Source organism: Rhinopithecus roxellana, chromosome 5 (assembly GCF_007565055.1).
Source record: "Rhinopithecus roxellana isolate Shanxi Qingling chromosome 5, ASM756505v1, whole genome shotgun sequence".
NCBI classification, from domain to species: Eukaryota; Metazoa; Chordata; class Mammalia; order Primates; family Cercopithecidae; genus Rhinopithecus; species Rhinopithecus roxellana.
This window is the reverse complement of record NC_044553.1, coordinates 83,197,968-83,218,941: the sequence shown is the minus strand read 5'-3', so window position 1 is coordinate 83,218,941 and position 20,974 is coordinate 83,197,968. Positions and strand designations below refer to the sequence as shown.

Genomic DNA, 20,974 nt, shown 5'->3' with positions numbered 1-20,974 from the left:
ATCTGACTTGCCTGGATTTTATAAAGTTATTTGTTTGGTGCCTTTGCCTGAACTTTGACTAATTTGTGATTACTTTTGGAATCTCTATTCGGACATTTGAAGGACTCTCCTTTATGTGAATTAGTTTAAGCAAATTCCTTCTTGATTCCTGATTTAGGGCCCCAATGCAAGGAACTGGAAGTATGACTAGGACTAGAACTAGAACATACAGGCCTTGGCAGAGGGACTTTGTACAATTAGAAGGTGATGTAAGGGTGGGTATAGGTGGCGGCAGGGGCATGGGGCTAATCAAAGAGAAGGAAGAGTGGGCAAGTTCCTACTTCTCATTTTTGTTTGTACCTCACAGTCTAACCTTGACAGCTTACAGGAAGTTTGGGTAATTTATGATGAAGAGGACAGGAGGAATCATGGTTTGGTTGTAAGTTAGGAGGCTTCCTGGAAGTTACACAAGATGGAGAACATTTGGAGCCAGAAGACAGGATCTTGTTTGGCTTGAGTGTGTGCCTCATTGGGGCTGCTAAGTTTCATTAGATGGAGGTGAAGACTTGTCCCTGGAATCCTAAACCTGAAACTCAGGGAAGAAACTCAGGTTACTTTCTGAGTAGAAAGGAGGGAAATGGCAAAAACTGAGACCATATGTATGGAGAAACTTAAGGCCTCAGATGTATTAGGGAAGGTCACCTCTTTGGCCCTGCCACTAGGCTATTTTTTTCCATTCATGAATCCTATGGAAGAGGTAGCAATTTCAGGGGAGGGGATGATGGGGTAGAGAGACTTTGTTGTTGTTGAACACTAAGGAAGCAGGAAACTCTAAGCTGTCTGCCCAACTTCTACCTAACTTTTGCTAAATATAGAGTATGGAAGTGTTAGTTCAGAGAGACTTTCCATGGAAGGGGTGGAGGATGTCTCTGAGCTATCCGTACCATTTAGGAAGCCTTAACTCCAATCATTGGGTTAACTGAGAAGTTATACCTCATAAGACACAAACCCCCTCTAGTTATCATCCAGTCTTTCTTCTCCCTTCTTTATCACCTCCTTCCCCAAATAGTTTTGCCCTTATTGTGTCCACTTTCTCACTGCTTTTTTTGAGACAGCATCTCACTCTGTTGCCCAGGCTGGAGTGCAATGGTGCGATCTCAGCTCACTGCAACCTCTGCCTCCCTGCTTCAAGCGATTTTCCTGCCTCAGCCTCTTGAGTAGCTGGGAGTACAAGTGCGCACCACCACGCCCAGCTAATTTTTGTATTTTTAGTAGAGACGAGGTTTTACTGTGTTGGCCAGGCTGGTCTGGAGCTCCTGACCTCAGGTGATCCGCCTGCATTGGCCTCCCAAAGTTCTGGGATTACAAGCGTGAGCCACTGTGCCCAGCCTCCCACTTTTAATTCATGTTAAATTTGATATAATCTGCCTTCACCACTTTGATAAAACTGTTATTGATTAGATCACCACTGATCTCCTAGTGGCCAGATCCAGTGGGCCTTTTTCAGTCTTCGTCTTTCTGGGCCTTTGTTGCATCTGCCACTTCTCATGTTTTCCTTGAGTCTCTCTGTCCCTCTCTTGACATCTGTTGCACATGCCCCTGGTTTCCATGTACCTTTTGGAGTATCTTTCATAGGCTTTCCTTCCTCAGTATGCATATTATAGGTTTGCGTTCTCCCTAGGATTCTGTCCTTGACTTTCTTCTCAACCTGCCCTCTTTCCTAGGTGAGCTCATCTATTTTGCATGGTTTCAACCGTCACTTACAGGTTGATCACGCCAGGGCTACATCCCAAGCTCAGAGTGCTCTGTAGGGTTTCACATTCATTTCTAATTTGCCTGCTAGACCTTTCTACCAGTTATCCCTCAGGTACCCCCAGCTCAGTATATTAAAGAATAATCTGAATGAAATTCATTATGTTCCCTGACAAAACCTGCTTATTTACCTGTATTATTTTTCTCCTGTGGTAGCTTCTACCATTTATGCATAAGCCAAAAACTTAGGCATCATCTTTTTTTTTTTTTCTGAGGTGGAGTCTTGCTCTGTCGCCCAGGCTGGAGTGCAGTGGTACGATCTTGGCTCACTGCAAGCTCCGCCTCCCAAGTTCACACCATTCTCCTGCCTCAGCCTCTCAAGTAACTGGGACTACAGGCGCCCGCCGCTATGTCTGGCTAATTTTTTGTATTTTTATTAGCAGTGGAGTTTCACCGTGTTAGCCAGGCTGGTCTTGAATTCCTGACCTCGTGATCCACGACTGCTGGGATTACTGGCATGAGCCACTGCGCCCAGCCTCAGGCATCATCCTTTATTGTTCTCGCTCACCCCATCCTATTAGCTTTTGGTATCTTCGATAGCATTTGGCACATCACAAGCACTGAATGAATGGATGGATGGATGAAAATGTTTGTTTATTTCATCCAAATTTAATTACAATTAAGTACCTTGGCCTTGGTGAAGCTGAATGCTCTTGGTTACACTAACTTTTGGGAAGGTCATTTGATTTTTGGCCACATTGAAATTATATCAGGAAGACTCTTTTTAAAGATAAATACTTTGTTGGAAGGATTAGTCATTATTAGAAAGGGGTGGATTGGCCACTCTACTATCTTATAGGGCTCTCTAAGGAACTGCTGAGAAATTTGTTTGTGCAGTTAAAGGTGAGGTGGGTGAAGTCAAATTGTGCTGGCTGATGGAGTGGGGGTGGGGTTGTCCATGGTGCTCATGGGAGTACAGAGAGTGTGTTGTTGGTGAACTTGTCACAGTGCTATGGATTTAATGCAAGAAATAGGCAAGGCTCTTCTGTTGGGGGGAGTAATATGCCCCATTTCACTCACTAATGGATTTCCTAATTGTATCCTAGTATTTCTAACATAAAGGCTGATGATGTGTATTTAACCATTTTGCCAAGTTTATCTCCCTTTTCTTGTTGTCCAGCCCCCGGGGGGGGGGGGGGGGAGGAAAAAAGGAGAAAGTGACTTAAAGAATCAGGATTTGGGCCGGCCTCTGTGACTCACACCTGTAATCCCAGCACCTTGGAAGGCTGAGGCAGGCAGATCACATGAGGCCAGAAGTTTGAGACCAGCCTGGCCAACGTGGTGAAACCCTGTCTCTACTGAAAATACAAAAATTATTCGGGCTTGGTGGTGCACCCCTATAATTCTGGCTAATCAGGTGGCTGAGGCATGAGAATCACTTGAACCCGAGAGGCAAAGGTTGCTGTGAACTGAGATTGTGCCACTGCACCCCAGCCTGGGCAACAGAACATCCAAGGAAAAAAAAAAAATAAAGAATCAGGATAATCAGGATTTAGAACCAGAGAAATTCTTCAAGTAGAGATGGTCTAGTCCAGCCCTGCATTTTCAGATGATGATGACAATAATAATGATAGATGGTGATGAATATAATAGTAACTACCATTTTTGATGACTTACTAAGTCACAGGCACTATGCTATGTACTTTATATACATTTCCCCGTATAATACTTAAAGTATCCCTGTGAGATAGGAATTACTAGTACCATTTTATAGGAAGGAAACAGAGGTCCTGAAAGGTTGGATAACTACATTGAGGTAAAGAGAATGCTGAAGTAGCTATCATGCAGAGAGATGGAGCATCCTCCTTGTTCAAGATCAAGTTTTCCAGTTAAAGGAGAAACACAAGTGGAATCCAAGTCTCTTGACCTTGAGCTCAGTTGAGCACCTATTTTTTGTTTTGACTTGAGAACTCACTTTCTGTGGTCATTTTTGTCTTATTCTCACTATGCTTTTAATTTCAGTGAAATTGAATGAAATAGGGGGAAGGGTGATTTAGAGTTGGGGTTTTTGGTGAGTTTTTAAAGTTTATTTTTAAATAGGCAGCTTTCCCAGACTGACTGGGAATGTAGCAGAAGGCCTGAGAACCAGGAAGTGACACAGACCTGTTTATACCATCCCACTCTGGGGCCTTTGCAAAAGGATCCACAGAGATGGTAAAAAGTAAACATAACTGCATCAGCCAGTTCTCTAGGGTTTGCTATTTTTGACCTGGAGGAGGTGTTTCCTGAATAGCTATAAGTACTCAGAATACCAAAATTTATCTCATAAACATTCCTTGAGTGAAGGTATATTGACAGACAGACATTTTTTTGTTATCACACAGCAGCATTCAGTGATTCTAGGCAGACAAAATTAACAGTTTTTTTCCCTCCTCTTTCTGCCACACTTTTGGTGAATTGTTCTTCCATTTGTTTATCTTTCTTTGTAAGTATCACTGTGCATGCAAAACACTGTCCTGGGAGCTCTAAATGTGTGCATGGGTTCAAGGTCCAACTCAAAGCTTTCTCTTTCACTTCTCCCTACTCCCATCAGAAGTCTTTGTTCCTGTGTCCTCTGTGTTCTCAGAGCACTTTTTAAAAAACCTTCTTTGGGCCCTAGTAACAATTTGACAGTGTTATATAGATAAACGTAATTCCTCTCACGTAAGTTGTGAATTCCTTGAGAGTAAGAACTGTGCCCCAATTCATCTCTATGATCACCCGAGCCTTGCACAGAAGACAGCCAGTAAATATTAGCTGAATTGCGGTATAGTCATTGGAAACACAGAGCCCTAAGAAGTCAGCTTTAGCAAATCGGCTTCCCGGACTTTATTTGCCAACTGAGTATTGAAGCCTGTTCCACTCAGCCCTGATGGGAACCAAGCAGAGAGATGTGATGACACATGAGATATATCTCTAGGGTCTAGGAGCCAATTACAGTTGCCTCTGCCAAGCATCTGTTTTGCTACCTGGCCAAAATTTCAGGATTTATATAATCTTTTCCCTCTTGTTTTATACATGCTACTATTTTGCCATTTTGTATGTTTCTATACAAATTATATCTTGTGAGTTTATCTTTTTTTCTCATTCACTGGAGAAGTATTGTTGAGCACTTTAGGGGCAGAGAATTGGTGGTTTCTGCAGGAGTTTATTACCTGCGGAAATGCAGCATACCAAAGTTAAATAACTGTGAGTGGCCTTTGGGGAGGGATATGATTGACTGTCCTATTCCTGGTCCAGGCAGGGATGCTGAGGGTTTGGAAGAGCCTTCCATGCCTTTGGGCTGAACTGAGAAATTCTTCCAAAACTAAGATAGGAACTAAGCTTGCCCTTTTATTTGGAAAACAAAAGAGCAGGGAGCCCTATTAGGGAAGCAGGAGGAGGAAAGACTTCCAGGCCCCTTGGATTCCATTTATCTGTAAAATTGGGCTAATACCACCTATTTAATGAGGTAATGAGTGTGTGTATGTGTATATTCCCTAAGTCTCCTAGAAACTAATATTATTTCAGGATAGTCACAAACAATAGCTGTTTAATTTGGAGGGGAGGTAGTGCTAAGTGCTTTAAAAAATTTTTAAGAATTTGATGGGAAAGATTGTGGGAGGCTCACTTGTTTAACCTGTTGGCTGTTCTCTTGTCTTAAACTAACATTGTGTTTTGAGCCTAGTCTCAGGCAGTGTTTCCAAACCAGCTGAAACGGTGCCCTTTGGTTGTCTAGTGGGGGTCAGTCACAGCCTGTTAGAACAGGAAGGGGCTTAGCCAGCATGAATTTGAGCACCCACTGTTTCATGCATCATCCTACGTGTCTCACGTTTGTCTTAATTTCACCGCACAACAACCCAATGAAGTGGGTATCGTTTATCCAGTTTACAGATGGCAACTGAAAATAACTTGCCTTAGCCACCCAACTGATAATATCTGCCAAAATTTTTCCATGATACTGGCCTCCCTGAGAGATACATAGTTCAACTGTTTCATTTTGCTGATGAGAAAACAGAAGCATGGAAGCCAAGTGCTTGTCTGAGGTTGGCCCATCAGTCATGTTGAAGCTGGGACTGGAGAAAGGGTTTCCTACCTTCAGGTCAGGAACTTATGACAGGCTTGGTTCCTGCTCACAGGCATTTTGCCTCCTCTCCCCCTTTTTTCTGTCCGGTCTTGTTCTCTCTTGCCTTTCTCTCTTGCATCTTTTCTCCCTTTCTCCCTGGGCCCCTGTAGCTCTGCAGTGTGTGCAGAGGCTGGGTTTTGTTGTTGTGTTGTTAAGACGTGTGTTATTTTTAGAAAGCATTTTAGGAACACTGTGTACAGATAGTCCATACAAATGTGCTGATGGATTGATTAAACCCTAAAGGGAAAGTGAACTGTCCTGGGTTTGCTGCAATGCAGAGGAAGATAGATGCTGGGGATCTGCCTTGGAGATGTAGGGGAATATGCTGTCAGTCAGAACAGTGAGGATAAAGTTAATGTTGCTTCCTTCCAGTCAGAACCTGTGTTGACTTTTTTTTTAGAGGAAATACTTTGGGCCCCTCCTATTCCCTAGAAGACATTCCAGTTTTCTTAAAACTGAAAGGTCCTTTGGGGATCATCCAGGTTCACCCCCGAGACAGGAAGACTCACTGAGTTGCCCAAGGCCAAACCACTTTTCAGTGGCTGGGACCTAGGCTGTCTCTCCTGTCCTGTGATCAGGTCCCTGCTGCAGTCATCCTGCTGTTAGGTGCTAGAAGAGAGGTGTTAGAGACTTGTTAAAGAGAAGAAGACTTAGGTGGGGTGATAGTATGTCGGCTGGCGTTCCTGTTGTCTGAAGCTGGGGAAAGCGTGTTGCCCAGATGATGTGGTGAGCAATTCTGGGGGTGACAGACAAGGGCACAGGGAATATCAAAGCAATTCAGAAAAACCTCTGAGTGGCTTAAGAGGAAAGCTGAGGGTAATGTTTGTGATTTGGAGGGGGTGTGATTTTAACAGGAGTTTGATGTTTGCCTTTTCAGGTAGGAGCTGGAGATTAAAGGAAATGGATAAGTTAATATTCTGGCCTGAAAGGATGTCAGAGTCCAGTAGCATTTGTGGCTGTCAAAGCACTCAAGTGTTAGTGGCACAAAGGAAAGGGGAAGATATACAAGTTAGTAGGACTGGAAGAATCCATTGATCCACAGTGGGAGAAGACAGAAGGCATCTATAAATAACTGAATTTTGGGGGGTAGGAGGCATTAAGTTCCAATAAGTGTTTAGATATCTTTTGATGCTGTAGCCTGGCCATTTCAGGGTGAGTAGGGGTACTGAGGGGAGATGTTGCAGGGAAGAAAGAGAGGTTAAGGAAGGGCCTGGGCAGCTTTGGCTGTATTAGTCATTTCTTTTACTTATCACACCCCTCTGGGGAACTTTGGACTTCAAACTGTTAGGACTTCTTATCATTACAACCTTAAATATAATTAGCTGGTTAAATTCTGTTCATGTTTCTGGAACCGTTCTTTGTCCTTTCTCATCATGTAGCAGGATCAAGGTTGGTGAACATGGTTAATTAAAGGAATAAACTCTTGTTCTGGGCTCTTACCACTACTACTGTTATCCCCTGTCTAGATTAGTCTGAGGCAAGAAAAGGATTTATGTTGGTTTTGTCATCCCAGTTCCCTCTCTTAACTAATGGACAGAGGAGCCATGGTTTAGGAAACAATTTGTTCTAAAAATTACATGTAGAGGCCGAGGCAGGCAGATCACTTGAGGTCAGGAGTTTGAGACCAGCCTGACCAACATGGCAAAACCCTGTCTCTACTAAAAATACAAAAATTAGCCAGTCATGGTGGTGTGCACCTGTGGTCCCAGCTACTCAGGAGGCTGAGGCAGGGGAATCACTTGAACCCAGGAGGTGAAGGCTGCAGTGACCCAAGATTGTGCCACTCCTGCTGCACTCCGGCCTGGGCAACAGAGCGAGACTCTGTCTCAATAAATAAATAAATAAATAAATAACATGTAAACGGAGTCTGACTTTACCCACGCAGCACCTGGGAGCCACACTTGACTGAATCAGACCCCTCTTGCCTTCAGGAGAAGAGTTCGATAGTGTAAGATGACCTTGCACCTTCAGCAGGACTATAGCATTCTCGGGAGGGGTGGGCCCCAGGGTAGTCAGACACGTGGACTGAGGAGATCTGGGCTTTGGCTGCCTTGGGAACAGGGGGCCCTGGCTGTTTACTGGCTGGCCCCAGCTGCTGCTGATGCTGCCTCCCAAGGCCGGAGCCATTTTTGAAGGTGACTCCAGGGCACTTTTAATCTTATTAGCAGGCTCTTGGGTTAACCTGGAAGCATCTGTGGCAACAACAAGCAAGTAAACCATGTGAACTTTGGGCTTGTGTTGCAGGCCCTTAACACCAGAAACCCACCATGCGTGTCATCATTTCTCAGCCCTTTGCTGTCTTGGCTTCTGGCTAAGACAGTAAACATAAGCCCCAGGTGTTTCTAGTTTACAGAGCATTTCCTCATATTTTGTTCCTTTTGAGCCTCAACAGAGTCTAGGGAGATAGTCAAAGCAAGTAACAGCCCCATTTTACAAATGAGGAAACGGGCAGAGATGAAGTAAGTGACTTCCTCAAGGTCAGAGCTGTGGCTTGAGGGCAGTGTTCTTCCTCATTGGAGGAACTTATGGACAGGAAGTGAGTGTCCACAATATCACATTCAGCAGGGCACAGTCACCCAGCTGTTGATGTTCTAAGTTTACAGAGGTGGGAGAGGCTGCCCTTTTGGGGCTGACAGTCTAGCTGAGGCCTCCTGTTACCACCAGCTGTTGGGGCAGCAGCACTAGCTCCCAAGAAATAAAATCAGAAGGGTGACTCTCCTCACCTGTGTTTTGAAGAGGAACGCTGGCTACTGGGATAAGAGATGGATTACAGCAAGAGAAGGGTAGAAGCAGTGAAGAATTATGTGGCCTTAGAGCCTTTTTCAGATGTGGAAACAGAAGGCAGACAGCCTTCATGACCAGCCCTCTGCCTGGTGGCAGAGGTGGGACTGAGTCATTGCAGGCCCTCTCCTCTGTCTCACCTCTAAGTTCAGATGTGATACTCCTTGTGAGGATGGCCGAGTACTGGTTTTGAACTTGATGCTTAGTTCTAGGTTCCTCTTCAGTGATAATTTTTTTTTTTTTATTTTTATTTTTGAGACTGAGTCTCGCTCTGTCACCCGGGCTGGAGTGCAGTGGCCGGATCTCAGCTCACTGCAAGCTCCGCCTCCCGGGTTTTTACACCATTCTCCTGCCTCAGCCTCCCAAGTAGCTGGGACTGCAGGCGCCCACCACCTTGCCCGGCTAGTTTTTTGTATTTTTTAGTAGAGATGGGGTTTCACTGTGTTAGCCGATCTCCTGACCTCGTGATCCGCCCGTCTCAGCCTCCCAAAGTGCTGGGACTACAGGCTTGAGCCACCGCGCCCGGCCAATAATTTTTTTTAATTAGGAGAAGTAGTCACTAACATGCCTAAGGAATACTGAAGTGAAATGGATTGTTTTTGTTTAAACAAAGTTTTAGTCTCAATATTTCTCTAGGGATAATGAATACCTAGTGAAACGTTTTTGTTTTTGCTTGGTGTACTAAAGCCACCATCCAAGGACAGGTCTTGTTTTTTAAAATTCTATGTTCAAGGCAGATCATTTCTTAAAATGATTAGATTTATAGTGTGGCCTTTTCTCCACAGTAGCTGGGTTCTCCCATTCTGGGTAATACTTTGGAGATTTAGGGGTTAGCTTTCTTCTGTTTTATTTCTGAAGCAGTAACCCTTGACCTAGCCTTACATGTAAACACCCCACTGACTATTTTCCATTTATCTTTTCTTTACAAACCCCCCTTTCCATCACCCCATCTGTTCTGCACCTGTCCCGTCTTAGGCTTCATGGTGGAATTGGTTCCCTGACTCAGGTAGCTGCTTAAGCAGTAAGGGAGGAGCCAACTGTTCTTGCAAAACAAAACCAAAACCAAACAAAAAACCTAAAACCGATCAGGAACTTATACTTGTACATCTTGTCTTCTCCAGTTCCATACTGGCTCCTCCCCACAGTATTCACGATTTTGGCAAACCTTTGCTACCTGCCTGTCAGATGCCAGTCCTTGTGCTGGCGATTGAAGATTCCGAGTTGAGTAATTCACTGTCCCTGCCTTCAAGGAACTCTCAGCCTGGTGTGATGAGACAGATAAACAAATAGATATAATAACCTGTTAAAGGTACACTCACAGCAAGGTAAGAAGGGGTCATTTCTGCGTTGGAGGTGGGTGTGGTGTGAAGTGTCAGGAAAGAATTCCTCTAGATGACCCTTGTACTGAGCCCCTAAAATGACTGTATTCCTGGGAGAGGGAGCAATTAGGTTTTTGAGATTTGTTTTAATGGCAGTTTGTTGAGAGAGGAGACAGTCTATAGGAAGGCCTTGCTACATTAACTTTATATTTTGTTTTTGAATAGATAATACATGTACAAAGTACAACACTCAAGATAGTAAAAGGGAATATATGCAGTGAAAAATGTTTTTCTCCTTCACCGTTAACCACTCAGTTCCCCTCCCTGAAGGCAATCATTAGCTACCAATTTCTTTTTTTTTTTTTTTTTCTTTTTTTTTTTTGAGACGGAGTCTCACTCTGTCGCCCAGGCTGGAGTGCAGTGGCACAATACTGGCTCACTGCAACCTCCGCCTCCCAGGTTCAAACGATTCTCCTGCCTCAGGCTCCCGAATAGCTGGGATTATAGGTGCCCGCCACCACACCTGGCTAATTTTTGTATATTTAGTAGAGATGGGGTTTCACCATTTTGGCCAGGTTGGTTTTGAACTCGTGACCTTGTGATCCACCCACCTCGGTCTCCCAAAGTGCTGGGATTACAGGTGTGAACCACTGTGCCCAGCAGTTACCAATTTCCTATGCTTTATTCCAGGTGAGTTTTTCAGTGCTTATGGCGGGGGTGTCTTTTAAGAATACATGCATGTACACAAGTTATTTTTTTCACATACTAATTTTAGAAGTCATTCCATATTAGCACAGGTTGAAGCGCCCTGTTCTTTTTAAACCACTGCACGATATTCCATTATTTTGGGTGTACTATAACTTATTTAAGTACTCCCCTTTCACGAACTTTTAGGTTGCTTCAGTCTTTTGCCTTTACAAACAATATGTGAGTATCTTTCATATATGTCATTGCACATGTGATTTCTTAGGACACATTCTAGAACTGATAGGTCAGAGTATAGGTGCATTTTTTTTGGAATATTCACAAGTTGCTCTCTGAAGGGTTCTATATTGATTATAAAATGCTAGCCAGGCAGAATGGCTCATCCCTCTAATTTCAGCCCTTTGGGAGGCTGAGTTAGGAGTATCGCTTGAGGCCAGAAGTTTGAGACCAGCTGGGCAACATAGTGAGTCACCCTCTCTCTTAAAAAAAAAAAAAAGGTAGGTGTGGTGGCATGCTCCTGTAGACCCAGCTACTTGGGATGCTGAAGCAGAAGGATTGCTTGAGCCCAGGAGTTCAAGTGAGCTGTGCTCACACCACTGCATTCCAGCCTGGATGACAGAGCAAGACCCTGTCTCTTAGAAAAACAAACCAAAAAACACACCAAAAAACTAAATTTAAGATTCTTTACCATTTGGCCAGCCCCACAGCTCTTCCCCTGCCTGCCCCCTCGCTCCCCACCAAAATCCTCTAAAATCCCTGCCAGTGTGATCTTCCTAAATGAGTTTCGTCTTTTAATTTCCCTGTTTAGAATCCTTGTAAGGGTAAAGTTTAAACCCCTCTGCTTAGCCCCTGCCTCCAGCCTCTGCCAGTAGTAATGTGCTCCCATAGTACTCTCATCCACTTGTATTTGGTGCTTCCTTTTTTTTTTCTTTTCCTTCTTCGTTTTCTCCTTCCTTCCTTCCTTCCTTCCTTCCTTCCTTCCTTCCTTCCTTCCTTCTTTCCTTCCTTCCTTCCTCCCTTCCTCCCTCCCTCCCTCCCTCTCTCCCTCCCTCCCTCCCTCCCTCCCTCCCTCTCTCCCTCCCTCCCTCCCTCTCTCCCTCCCTCCCTCCCTCTCTCACTCCCTCTCTCTCCCTCCCTCCCTCTCTCTCCCTCTCTCTCCCTCTCTCTCTCTCTCTCTCTCCCTTTCTCTCTCTCTCTCCCTCCATTCTTCCCTCCCTCCCTCTTCCTCCATTCTTCCCTCCCTCCCTCCCTCTCACGTCCTTTAGGACTCAGCTTAGCATCACCTCCTCTAGGTAGTCTTTCCTGACTACCACCACTTATGCACAGAACACCTAAGCATTACCTTATGTGGCCTCATTTATTCACTGCTTAAATGTTTTTTATGCACATGCTGTGATGTGGCACATGCAGGTATCATTCTTGATGATCTACTGGTTATTGCCTCGAGGGGATGACAACTGCCCAGTAGGGTTACCTGGTGTGGCTGCACCTAAAACAGCAATACCAAAGGGCCCATTGCCAACTCTGTCAGTGACCAGCTGAGGCCTCTGTGCATATCCCTTAACTCCTTTGGACCTTGATTTGGCATCTGTCAAATGAGATGGTGAAACTTGAGGAACTCTAAGGCCCCTGCTGTACAGGTCTTATTAATGATTAAAACAGCAGCAGCAGCCAGTGTTTACTGAGGACTTACAAAGTACCAAGCACTTTGCCAGCCACTTTGTCTATCCTAATTCTTACATCAACCCTACAAAGTTAGTATGGTTACTCTGCGCATTTTACAGATGAGGAAACTAAGGCTAAGAGAGGTTATACAACTTGACCACAAGGTCATAATAAGTAAACAGATTTGAACCCAGGCATTCTGACTTTACTGTTCTTAGCCACATAAATGGGCACACATTCCACATACAGTCTTGTGTACTGTTTGGTGGTCACTCACAGACTCCACCCCAGACCTCTACATGAACCGTCCCTGTTCTACAGTTTTAAAGGCTCAAACTGGAGTCTGGGTGAAAGCTGGGGACAGAAGACTGCTATAGTCACAGTTATTAGAGGGAAATGGGTGAGGATCAGTGGCCAGCTCTGTTCCTGAACCTTTGACAACTCTCAGAGTCTTGTTTTGGACAGAGACAACTTACATTGCTGTTTTCAGTTACCCTCTTTAGGAGGGGAGAGTAGGCCTGAGTCACGCTTCAGACACAGATTAAAATCAGATCTCGTACCAGGTGCAGTGGTTCATACCTGTAATCCCAGCACTTTGGGAGGCCGAGATGGTGGATCACTTAAGGTCAGGAGTTTGAGACCAGTCTGGCCAACATGGGGAAACCCCATCTCTACTAAAAATACAAAAATTAGTTGGGTGTGGTGATGGGCACCTGTAATCCCAGCTACTTGGGAGGCTGAGGCAGGAGAATCACTTGAACCTGGGAGGTGAAGGTTACAGTGAGCCAAGATCATGCCATTGCACTCTAGCCTGGGCAACAGAGCAAGACTCTGCCTCAAAAAAAAAAAAAAAAAAGAAAAGAAAACCAAAATCAGATCTGGGTAGTATTCCTGGCAGAGTCCCGGGGCATCCTTTATTAGGGTTATAGATGGCAGACTCCCTAATCTGTGCATATAAAGCCTTATTAATGGAGAAGGGTGTGTGTGTGTGTGTGTGTGTAACTTTAAAAAAGGAGGTATAATATTATATGGAATACCTGTTATAAACTAAAATAACTGGCAAATGAAATTAAACAAGTTAACTGAAATATAATAGGCCCACATCATAATGTATTGTAATGTATATGTATTTGTCAACCCAGTTGCCTCCCTAAAGGCTTATAGAAAATAATCTTTAAAGTCTTGACCTCTGATAAATACACACACACACACACACACACACACACACACTCTCTCTCTCTCTCTCTCTCTCTCTTCCCCCCCTCTCCCCCCCCACTCCTCCCCCACTCCCATCCCCCCACTGGTTCCTACTTTTCTGAAGTCTTTGTCTGAACTAGAGTGGGTAGGTGGTAGGACTATTTAGCAATTACAGCCCATTCTCCATGCCTACCCCCGCCCCATCTTTTTCGGGGACAGCCAACAGAATGTGGTCACAGGTGTGCTGGGTGAGCCTTGATTAATTAGTCAATTTTTGAGATTCACGGCTGTCGAGTCAGATCCTCCGGCTCATCAGCCTTTGGCAGTTTAGCCAGCAGGCTGGGGCCCTCAGCTCCCACTGCTGCATTCCTTCTCTAGGTGGTGTATTCTCTCTTTACGACACGTGTTCTCTCTCTCTTTTTTTCCTTTTGGTTAGTTGAACTTGTTCTGAATCCAGGTGGCAAAGGCAAAGCCTGACTTGGGTGTAGCAGCTCTGTGTCAATAGCCGCCTCTCTGCTGGAGCCTCCAGGCAGGCGGTGGGGCAGAACTGGGCAATTTCTGAAAGCCCTGCTGTGCCTGACCAACATCCAGGTGAGACAGAGCTCACCTTCTGGCTTCTGCACGCTGCAGGCCTTGTTTCCCCAGGGAGGAGTTGAAAAGCCACCTCTGTTCTTGCCTCTCCTGGCAGCAGGGATTCAGTTGCTAGAATTCTTTCAACTTTGTGTGTGATTATGACTTCCTTACCAAAGTGGCTGCTTTTGACTAACTTATGGTTGAAGTTTTCAGTTTATCTATGTCCTTGTTTGTTTGTTACAGGTGAATCGGCTCCCGGCCAACTTTAGGATTCTTCTGGATTTTAAATTTTTTCTTTTTAAAAAAACTTGGACGGATAAAAGATGTGCCATGGCAGGATAGCACCAAAGAGCACCTCAGTGTTTGCCGTGGCCTCCGTGGGACATGGAGTGTTCCTTCCTCTGGTGATCCTTTGCACCCTGCTTGGAGACGGACTTGCTTCTGGTAAGTCCTGACCTGCCTTCTGTGTGTGGGTGGGAAAATATTTAATACCATTGTTTCTCTCGAAGACTAGGACAGGGGACTCTCCTCCTGGCAGGCAGTTTCAGGGAGAGCAGAGGGTGGAGGGCTTTTGTGCTGTGGTAAATATAGCAGGGAGCCAGTCCTTCTGGGGCCTAATGAGTCAGCTGGAGGAGGGATGTGTGGCAGCCTGCTGGTGGTAACCTTGTCAACCCTCCCCGCCAGCCATAATCATCATCAGGAGGACAAAGGTGTAGGGTTCAGAGCATGATATGCAGGTTAAGGGGGCAGACTTTGGAATCAGACTGCCTGTGTTCAGTGCTCATTCTCACTACTTGCTTGCCCTGTGACTCTGAACAAGTTATTTTACTGCTGCAAGCCTCTGTTTCCTCAGCTGCAGAATGGGATAATAATAGTACCTACTTCATTGGGTGGATGTGAAGATTGAGGTAATAAGTATGTAACGGTTGTTAGCTCTCTTTTGTTCGTTCGTCATTCTGTGCTTTTTCTCAGAATTAGTTGAAGTATTACAATTTAGTGAAAATAAGACCTGGTCACTGACACTACAAATGTTGTGATCTTGGGCAAGTGAATTAACCATCCTGGGGCTCAGTTTTTCCTTCTGTCAGATGAATGGGTCTACCTGGAATAACATTTAAAGTCACTTCCTTGACCCTCAGTAAATGCTTTCATGATTCTAAGGACTTTGCGATTGAAGATGGTGAGCTGGACGGGCCCTAGCAGGGACTAGAAATGCACCATTGAGCCTGTTTGTTTGTTTGTTTTGAGACAGAGTCTCACCCTGTCGCCCAGGCTGGAGTACAGTGGCACAATCTTGGCTCACTGCAACCTCTGCCTCCCGGCTTCCAGTGATTCTCCTGCCCCAGCCTCCTGAGTAGCTGGGACTACAGGCATGTGCCACCACACCCAGCTAATATTTTTAATATTTAGTAAAGATGGGGTTTCACCATGTTGGCCAGGCTGGTCTTGAATTCCTGACCTCAGGTGACCCACCCGTACCCACCTTGGCCTCCCAAAGTGTTGGGATTACAGGCGTGAGCCACGTGCTCGGCCCATTGAACCTTTTTGTGTTTGTACAGCCCTTGTTGCCTTCAACAGTGCTCCAGAGACCCTTCTAGGTAGTCTTTGTGTGGTCTTCTACACAAAATGTTCTTTTAGAAAGGCTGTATTTGGGTGTGTACAGTAGGCCTCTGGGTGGTGTGCTACAACCTACCTCTGTGTCTGCGAGTTCCAGAATCATCATTGAACTCACCAGTACTGGTGTTCCTACTGGACTTTATTAGAAGCACATACATGGCAGTTTCCTTGGCCAGTGCTTCCTGGAGAGGGATCTCAGAACTAGATCCTGGAAGGGGACTTTGGTGGGGACAGTAGGGGAGTGGTATATTGTGGCTGTAGAGCCTCCACAGTTTAGTGCTGCTTCTTTCATTCTCTGTCAGCTCCCACCACCCACTTACCCAATGTAAACAGATAATGGCACGGTCTCAGCTAATCTTTTTTTTTTTTTTTTTTTCCTGAATTGTTGGAAGAAACAATTACAGATTTTTTTGTTCCATTGTAGCCTTCTCCACTACCAACATATAGATTTGCCTTTCCTTCCACCCCATTCTGACACTTAACCTAAATCTTTTCTCCCTAGTTATGAGGAACTCCTGGCACAATCCGGGGGGCCATAATGATTGGGACCCCACAATGTGGCCATCAAGGTTATATGAGGTTTCAAAGGAAGAGAAGACCAGGCTGCACCAATGTGCAACAAAATGAAGCACAGCTTCCTTTCATAGGGTCACCCCAAAACCAGAGGAAGCCTTTAGAAGTGCTAGTTGCAGAACCGCGGAGTGTGGTGACTTTTTTATTCACCAGTGTGTCTTTAGAGCAGAAGTTGGCATACTGGCCCACAGGCCAAATCCTACCTGCCATCTGCTTTTGTAGAGCCTTGTAGTTAACTGTTTATATTTTTAAATGGTTGGAAAAATCAGAAAGATATTTCATGACTTGTAAAAATGTATATGAAACTTAAATTTCAATGTCTATAAAGTTTTATTGGAACACAGCAGTGCTCATTCATGTATGTATTGTCTATGGCTGCTTTTATGCTACAGTGGCAGAGTTGAGTAGTTGTGACAAAGACCATGTGGTCTGAAAAGCCTAAAATGTTGGGGCTTTAGAATATTTAGGTCTTTGTAAAAGAGGTTCTCCCCCAGCCCAGAACAAATGGTGCTCAATAAGTGTGCACGTGAATGGAATGACTGTCAGAGCAGGAAGTAAAGGAAGGACTAGTCAGAACCAGCTTGGGCCTCAGAGAACTGTGCCCTTGCTGCCCAGAGTCTCACAGCTAATGGTAGGGCCAAGACCTAACCTGGTGCCTGGCGTACCACCGTGACCTGCTTCTTCCAAGGCTCCTCTAAGGAAACTGCCCTGGCATATGGTATTAGTGGCAGAACGTCTGCCTTAAGTGTCTGAAGCCTCTTGAGTGTCATTAAGCTATCCTACTTACCCCTACCCTCCCTTTTGTTGGCTGCATCCCTCCCATTCCCCACCTCATTTTCCAACTACCCACACCTTCCCAACTTCCCACTCCAGGTCCGAAATCAATTATCAGGTTCCATACTGGCTGGATAAAGGGATTATTATTTTCCACTGTGGAAAAATGTGTCTGTTTATAGTGTGGGCTCAGACCAGGATGGGAAAGTTGGCTCTGTTGTTTTCTTTCCCCTCCCCCACCTGCAAAGAATGCTCCCTCCCTGCCACCCCAACCTCCAAGTCTTTTCTACCCCCCATAAAACATGTGTACTGGCAGGGGAAAGGGGTTCACCTTTGCTTAGATCCAGTGTACCAAGTTGCTACCAATGTTTTTCCCTTTCTTTGGAGTGGCTTCTAGGGGAGGAGGTACCCTTTCTAGGCCTGAAACCCAAAGCACACCTGTATGGCCGTGCCTGCCATAAGCAGCATGCCAAGCAGGCTTGTCCAGAAACCAGGATCTCAGATACTCTGAAGCCGAGGAAATGCAGTTTAGTTAAGGAAAAGCCTCTTTTCCTCTTCTTGTGTTTCTTTTTTCTTTTTCTTTTTATTTATTTATTTTAGAGATGAGGTCTTACTCTGTTGCTAGGCTGGAGTGCAGTGGTACAATCATAGCTCACTGCAGCCTTGATCTCCCAGACTCAAACAGTCCTTCCACCTCAGCCTCCTGAGTAGCTGGGACATAGGCGTGCACCACCATGCCCAGCTAATAAAAAAAATGTTTTTTTTATGTTGCCCGGGCTGATCTCAAACTCCTGGGCTGAAGTGATCCTCTCCCCTCTACCTTCCAAAGTGCTGGGATTATAGGTGTGAACCACTGTGCCTGGCCTTCTTCTTGCATTTCTTAGCTGTTCTTATAGCTGCTCCTGAACACCCACCTCAGAGACGTTTTTAAATGGGTGCTTATAAAATATACAGCCTTGCTATCCAGTGGGCTGTAGTAGACCCTGGCTATATACGTGTGTACATGCACATTCACGACTCTGAGAATCCCACAAGACATAGATAAGTGGGCATCCTCTGGAGACAATTTGTCTGCATCATCTCTGGTTGTAGATACCACAGTCATCATAATCTATATCATCTCATCAAGTATCACAGTTTTGATCACAATCTAAGGTAGAAAGAATCATGTATGAAGAGGTACTTCAGAGTTCTGGAGTAAAATTACATCGTGTTTAAAGTTCAGTTTCCATACTGGTTTCTTTCATCCACAGCTCGAGATTTGCAGTTATAGCAGAAAAGGTGTTAGAGAGGCATTGGGTCCAGCTTTCACTTGGCCATTCCTTTAAATGGGGAGAATTACTGAAAAGTTTCCTTTTTAAGAGTGGCAAAAAGAAGCATATCTTATTCTTCACACCTAGTCACACCATGCAGTGGATAGACCAGAATTAAAATCTATGCACATGCTACCCAATTTGCCTTTCTTGGACTAGGTAGAATTAAGATCTCTTCTCTGTAGCAGCCTTTCTCAGGTCTCCAAGTCTTTCATTTTACCTGTAGTCTTAAGAAACTTCCTGTATGACCTGAGGCAAATCACATGACCTCTTTGTGTCTTTTGCAAAACAGAAACAATAATCCTTAAGAATGTTAAGTTGATGTTGTGTAGACTAATAAAAATGATTGGAAGGCTCTTGGCATATTAAATGAAGTATGTGATGTAATTCCCAAATAACAACAACAGAATTGGTATGTGACCTACTGTTGAGTCACGAGATGCAGTAGACTTTTTATGCAGATGATATTATTTACTGTCATTGAAACACAAAACTTAAGGTGCAAAGTACTGTTTGAGTTGGGGATAAGAGATTTTTGGAGCAGTTATCAAATTTGACCAGTGAGGAGGGATTAATTTACTTCAGGAATCCCCACTGCCTTCAGAAAGCTCATATTTGCATAGCTTGATCTCAACCCAACTGGCTTGCTGACTCATAAAAAGTTTTTGTTTGCACTCTCTTTCTTTCCTGAGCTTATTTACTAAACAAAGTCAGTATTTTACTTGTTTCTGATTTTTTTACCCTTAAAACGTTGCCATGACATGTTAGGCCGTGTTAAACATCACACAATCACCTAAAACAATTTTAGAATAGCAAGGAAAACAGCCATCTGCATTTGTACATGACAGAAAGCCAGGCAGTTAGTTTTCGTTGAAAATGGAAAATGTTGAGAACTAGGTTCTCTGGGAGATGACTTGACTTTGGCCTGTAGCAGAGAGATGTTGGCAGGTGGCCCTGGCTCACCTCATCTCGGAAGGACCCTGGAGTCAGAGATAATGTACACTGAGTTGAGAGGAGAAGACAAATGGGAAACTAATGTGTATAGAGCATCAATTATGTGTCAGGCTCTGTTATCATTCCAGGCAGATGTGCAATCATTTAATAAAAGAGAAACTGAGCCAGAGAGAGGTTCGATAACTTGTTCAGAGACTGATGATTTTAAGTGGTGGGGCTGACTGGGATTTGTGCTCAGTATGTCTGACTCTTGCCCATGGTCTTTTCTGGGAGCCCCACTACCTGTGCTGAGTGACAGGCTTCACTGAGACCTGTTTTTTGTATTTCCTGATTGAAGTGCTCAGATCAGCCTCCAGAAAATTATTCTGATGGAGGAAGAAAGAGACCATGTTTTCTCCTGATGGATAAAAAGGATACAGGAGTCATCTCTGGGTTACCATGTTTCCCTCTGTGGTTGTTTCTTTTTGACTCCGTTGCCCAGGCTGGAGTGAAGTGGCGCGATCTCGGCTCACTGCAAGCTCCGCCTCCCGGGTTCACATCATCTTCCTGCCTCAGCTTCCCGAGTAGCTGAGACCACAGGCGCCCACCACCACACCCAGCTAATTTTTTTGTGTTTTTCAGTGGAGATGGGTTTTCACCGTGTTAGCCAGAATGGTCTCAATCTCCTGACCTCGTGATCTGCCTGCCTCAGCCTCCCAAAGTGCTGGGATTACAGGCGTGAGACACCGCACCCGGCCCTCTGTGATTGATTGTTTCTGTTCTCATCTACTGTGGCTCTTGGTTGTTTGGTTCCAGTTTAGGCACAAGGTTTGCCAAGGTGGTTCTATTCTTGGAAAGGAACAATAGGGACCATAGCAAACAGTTCCCAAAACATCCGCAAAGCATCTTCCTGTCAGCTGCAAACCCTGTTGATGGAAGGGATGTAATCTCTCCATGGTGTAATTACCTGTGACTATAAAAAAACTTAGGGATTGTGGTGGGAGGCTGGATGGATCATTATAGTTCTTGTTGATCCCTAGTGTCATGAAAAGGCATTGATAAATTACCCTCTGCACACTAATTGTTGTGCCATGTTGACAATACATGGTACCACCCTTGCATTGTAACTTTCTAATAAAAGAAACCGAGAGTCCACATAACTGGGTTTCTGTTGGGTTAAAGCCCTCATTAAACACAGATTCCATCTGCTGAGCAATGGTACCCCACTACCCTGCTAACTTGCTAGCTTAGAGGTTATTCTTCTTACCTACCTGACTTTCTGCAAAAGAGGGGCACAGGGTGCTAATAAAACAATTAGGGTTAGCACTCGGAGTCTTCAGTGATTCTAGGTAGGTTTCCAGATGAACACCTCTCACCGCTTCTTACCCACTGGAAGAGTCCAGTGCATCACTTGGGAGTGGGAGCCTGCAGAGGGTGTGAGGAGCCCTTCCATTCCAGGTGGCCTGTGCTGGTGTGCCTGGCTGCCTGGACTGAGGTCAGATCAGGAGAGACCTTGGTCTGCCTCAGATTTAGCTTTGGGGCCCAGAGGGACAGAAACGTTCAGAGACAACCTTTCCGTGTGCAATGTGGATGAAGAGTGCCCTGGCTACTGACTTCTTTCCAGCTCTGTTCATTGACCTCATCTTAAG

At 44.8% G+C, this 20,974-nt stretch overlaps 1 protein-coding gene across 5 annotated transcripts in view; it reads left to right on the top strand.

The window, feature by feature from the left end:
* The window catches only part of SUSD6 (sushi domain containing 6), a 105,390-nt gene that overhangs the window by 32,963 nt on the left and 51,453 nt on the right, over window positions 1-20,974 (top strand). For 3 of the 5 annotated variants that reach the window (XM_030929898.1, XM_010359739.2, XM_030929902.1), the window contains exon 2: window positions 14,359-14,559. In XM_030929898.1, the coding sequence (XP_030785758.1) occupies window positions 14,439-14,559 (121 nt within the window). In that variant the 5' untranslated portion in view covers window positions 14,359-14,438. Of the gene's footprint in view, window positions 1-8,468; window positions 8,631-9,777; window positions 9,982-14,358; window positions 14,560-20,974 lie in introns of those variants that run through there. The other 2 variants (XM_030929899.1, XM_030929901.1) reach the window with 2 other exon arrangements.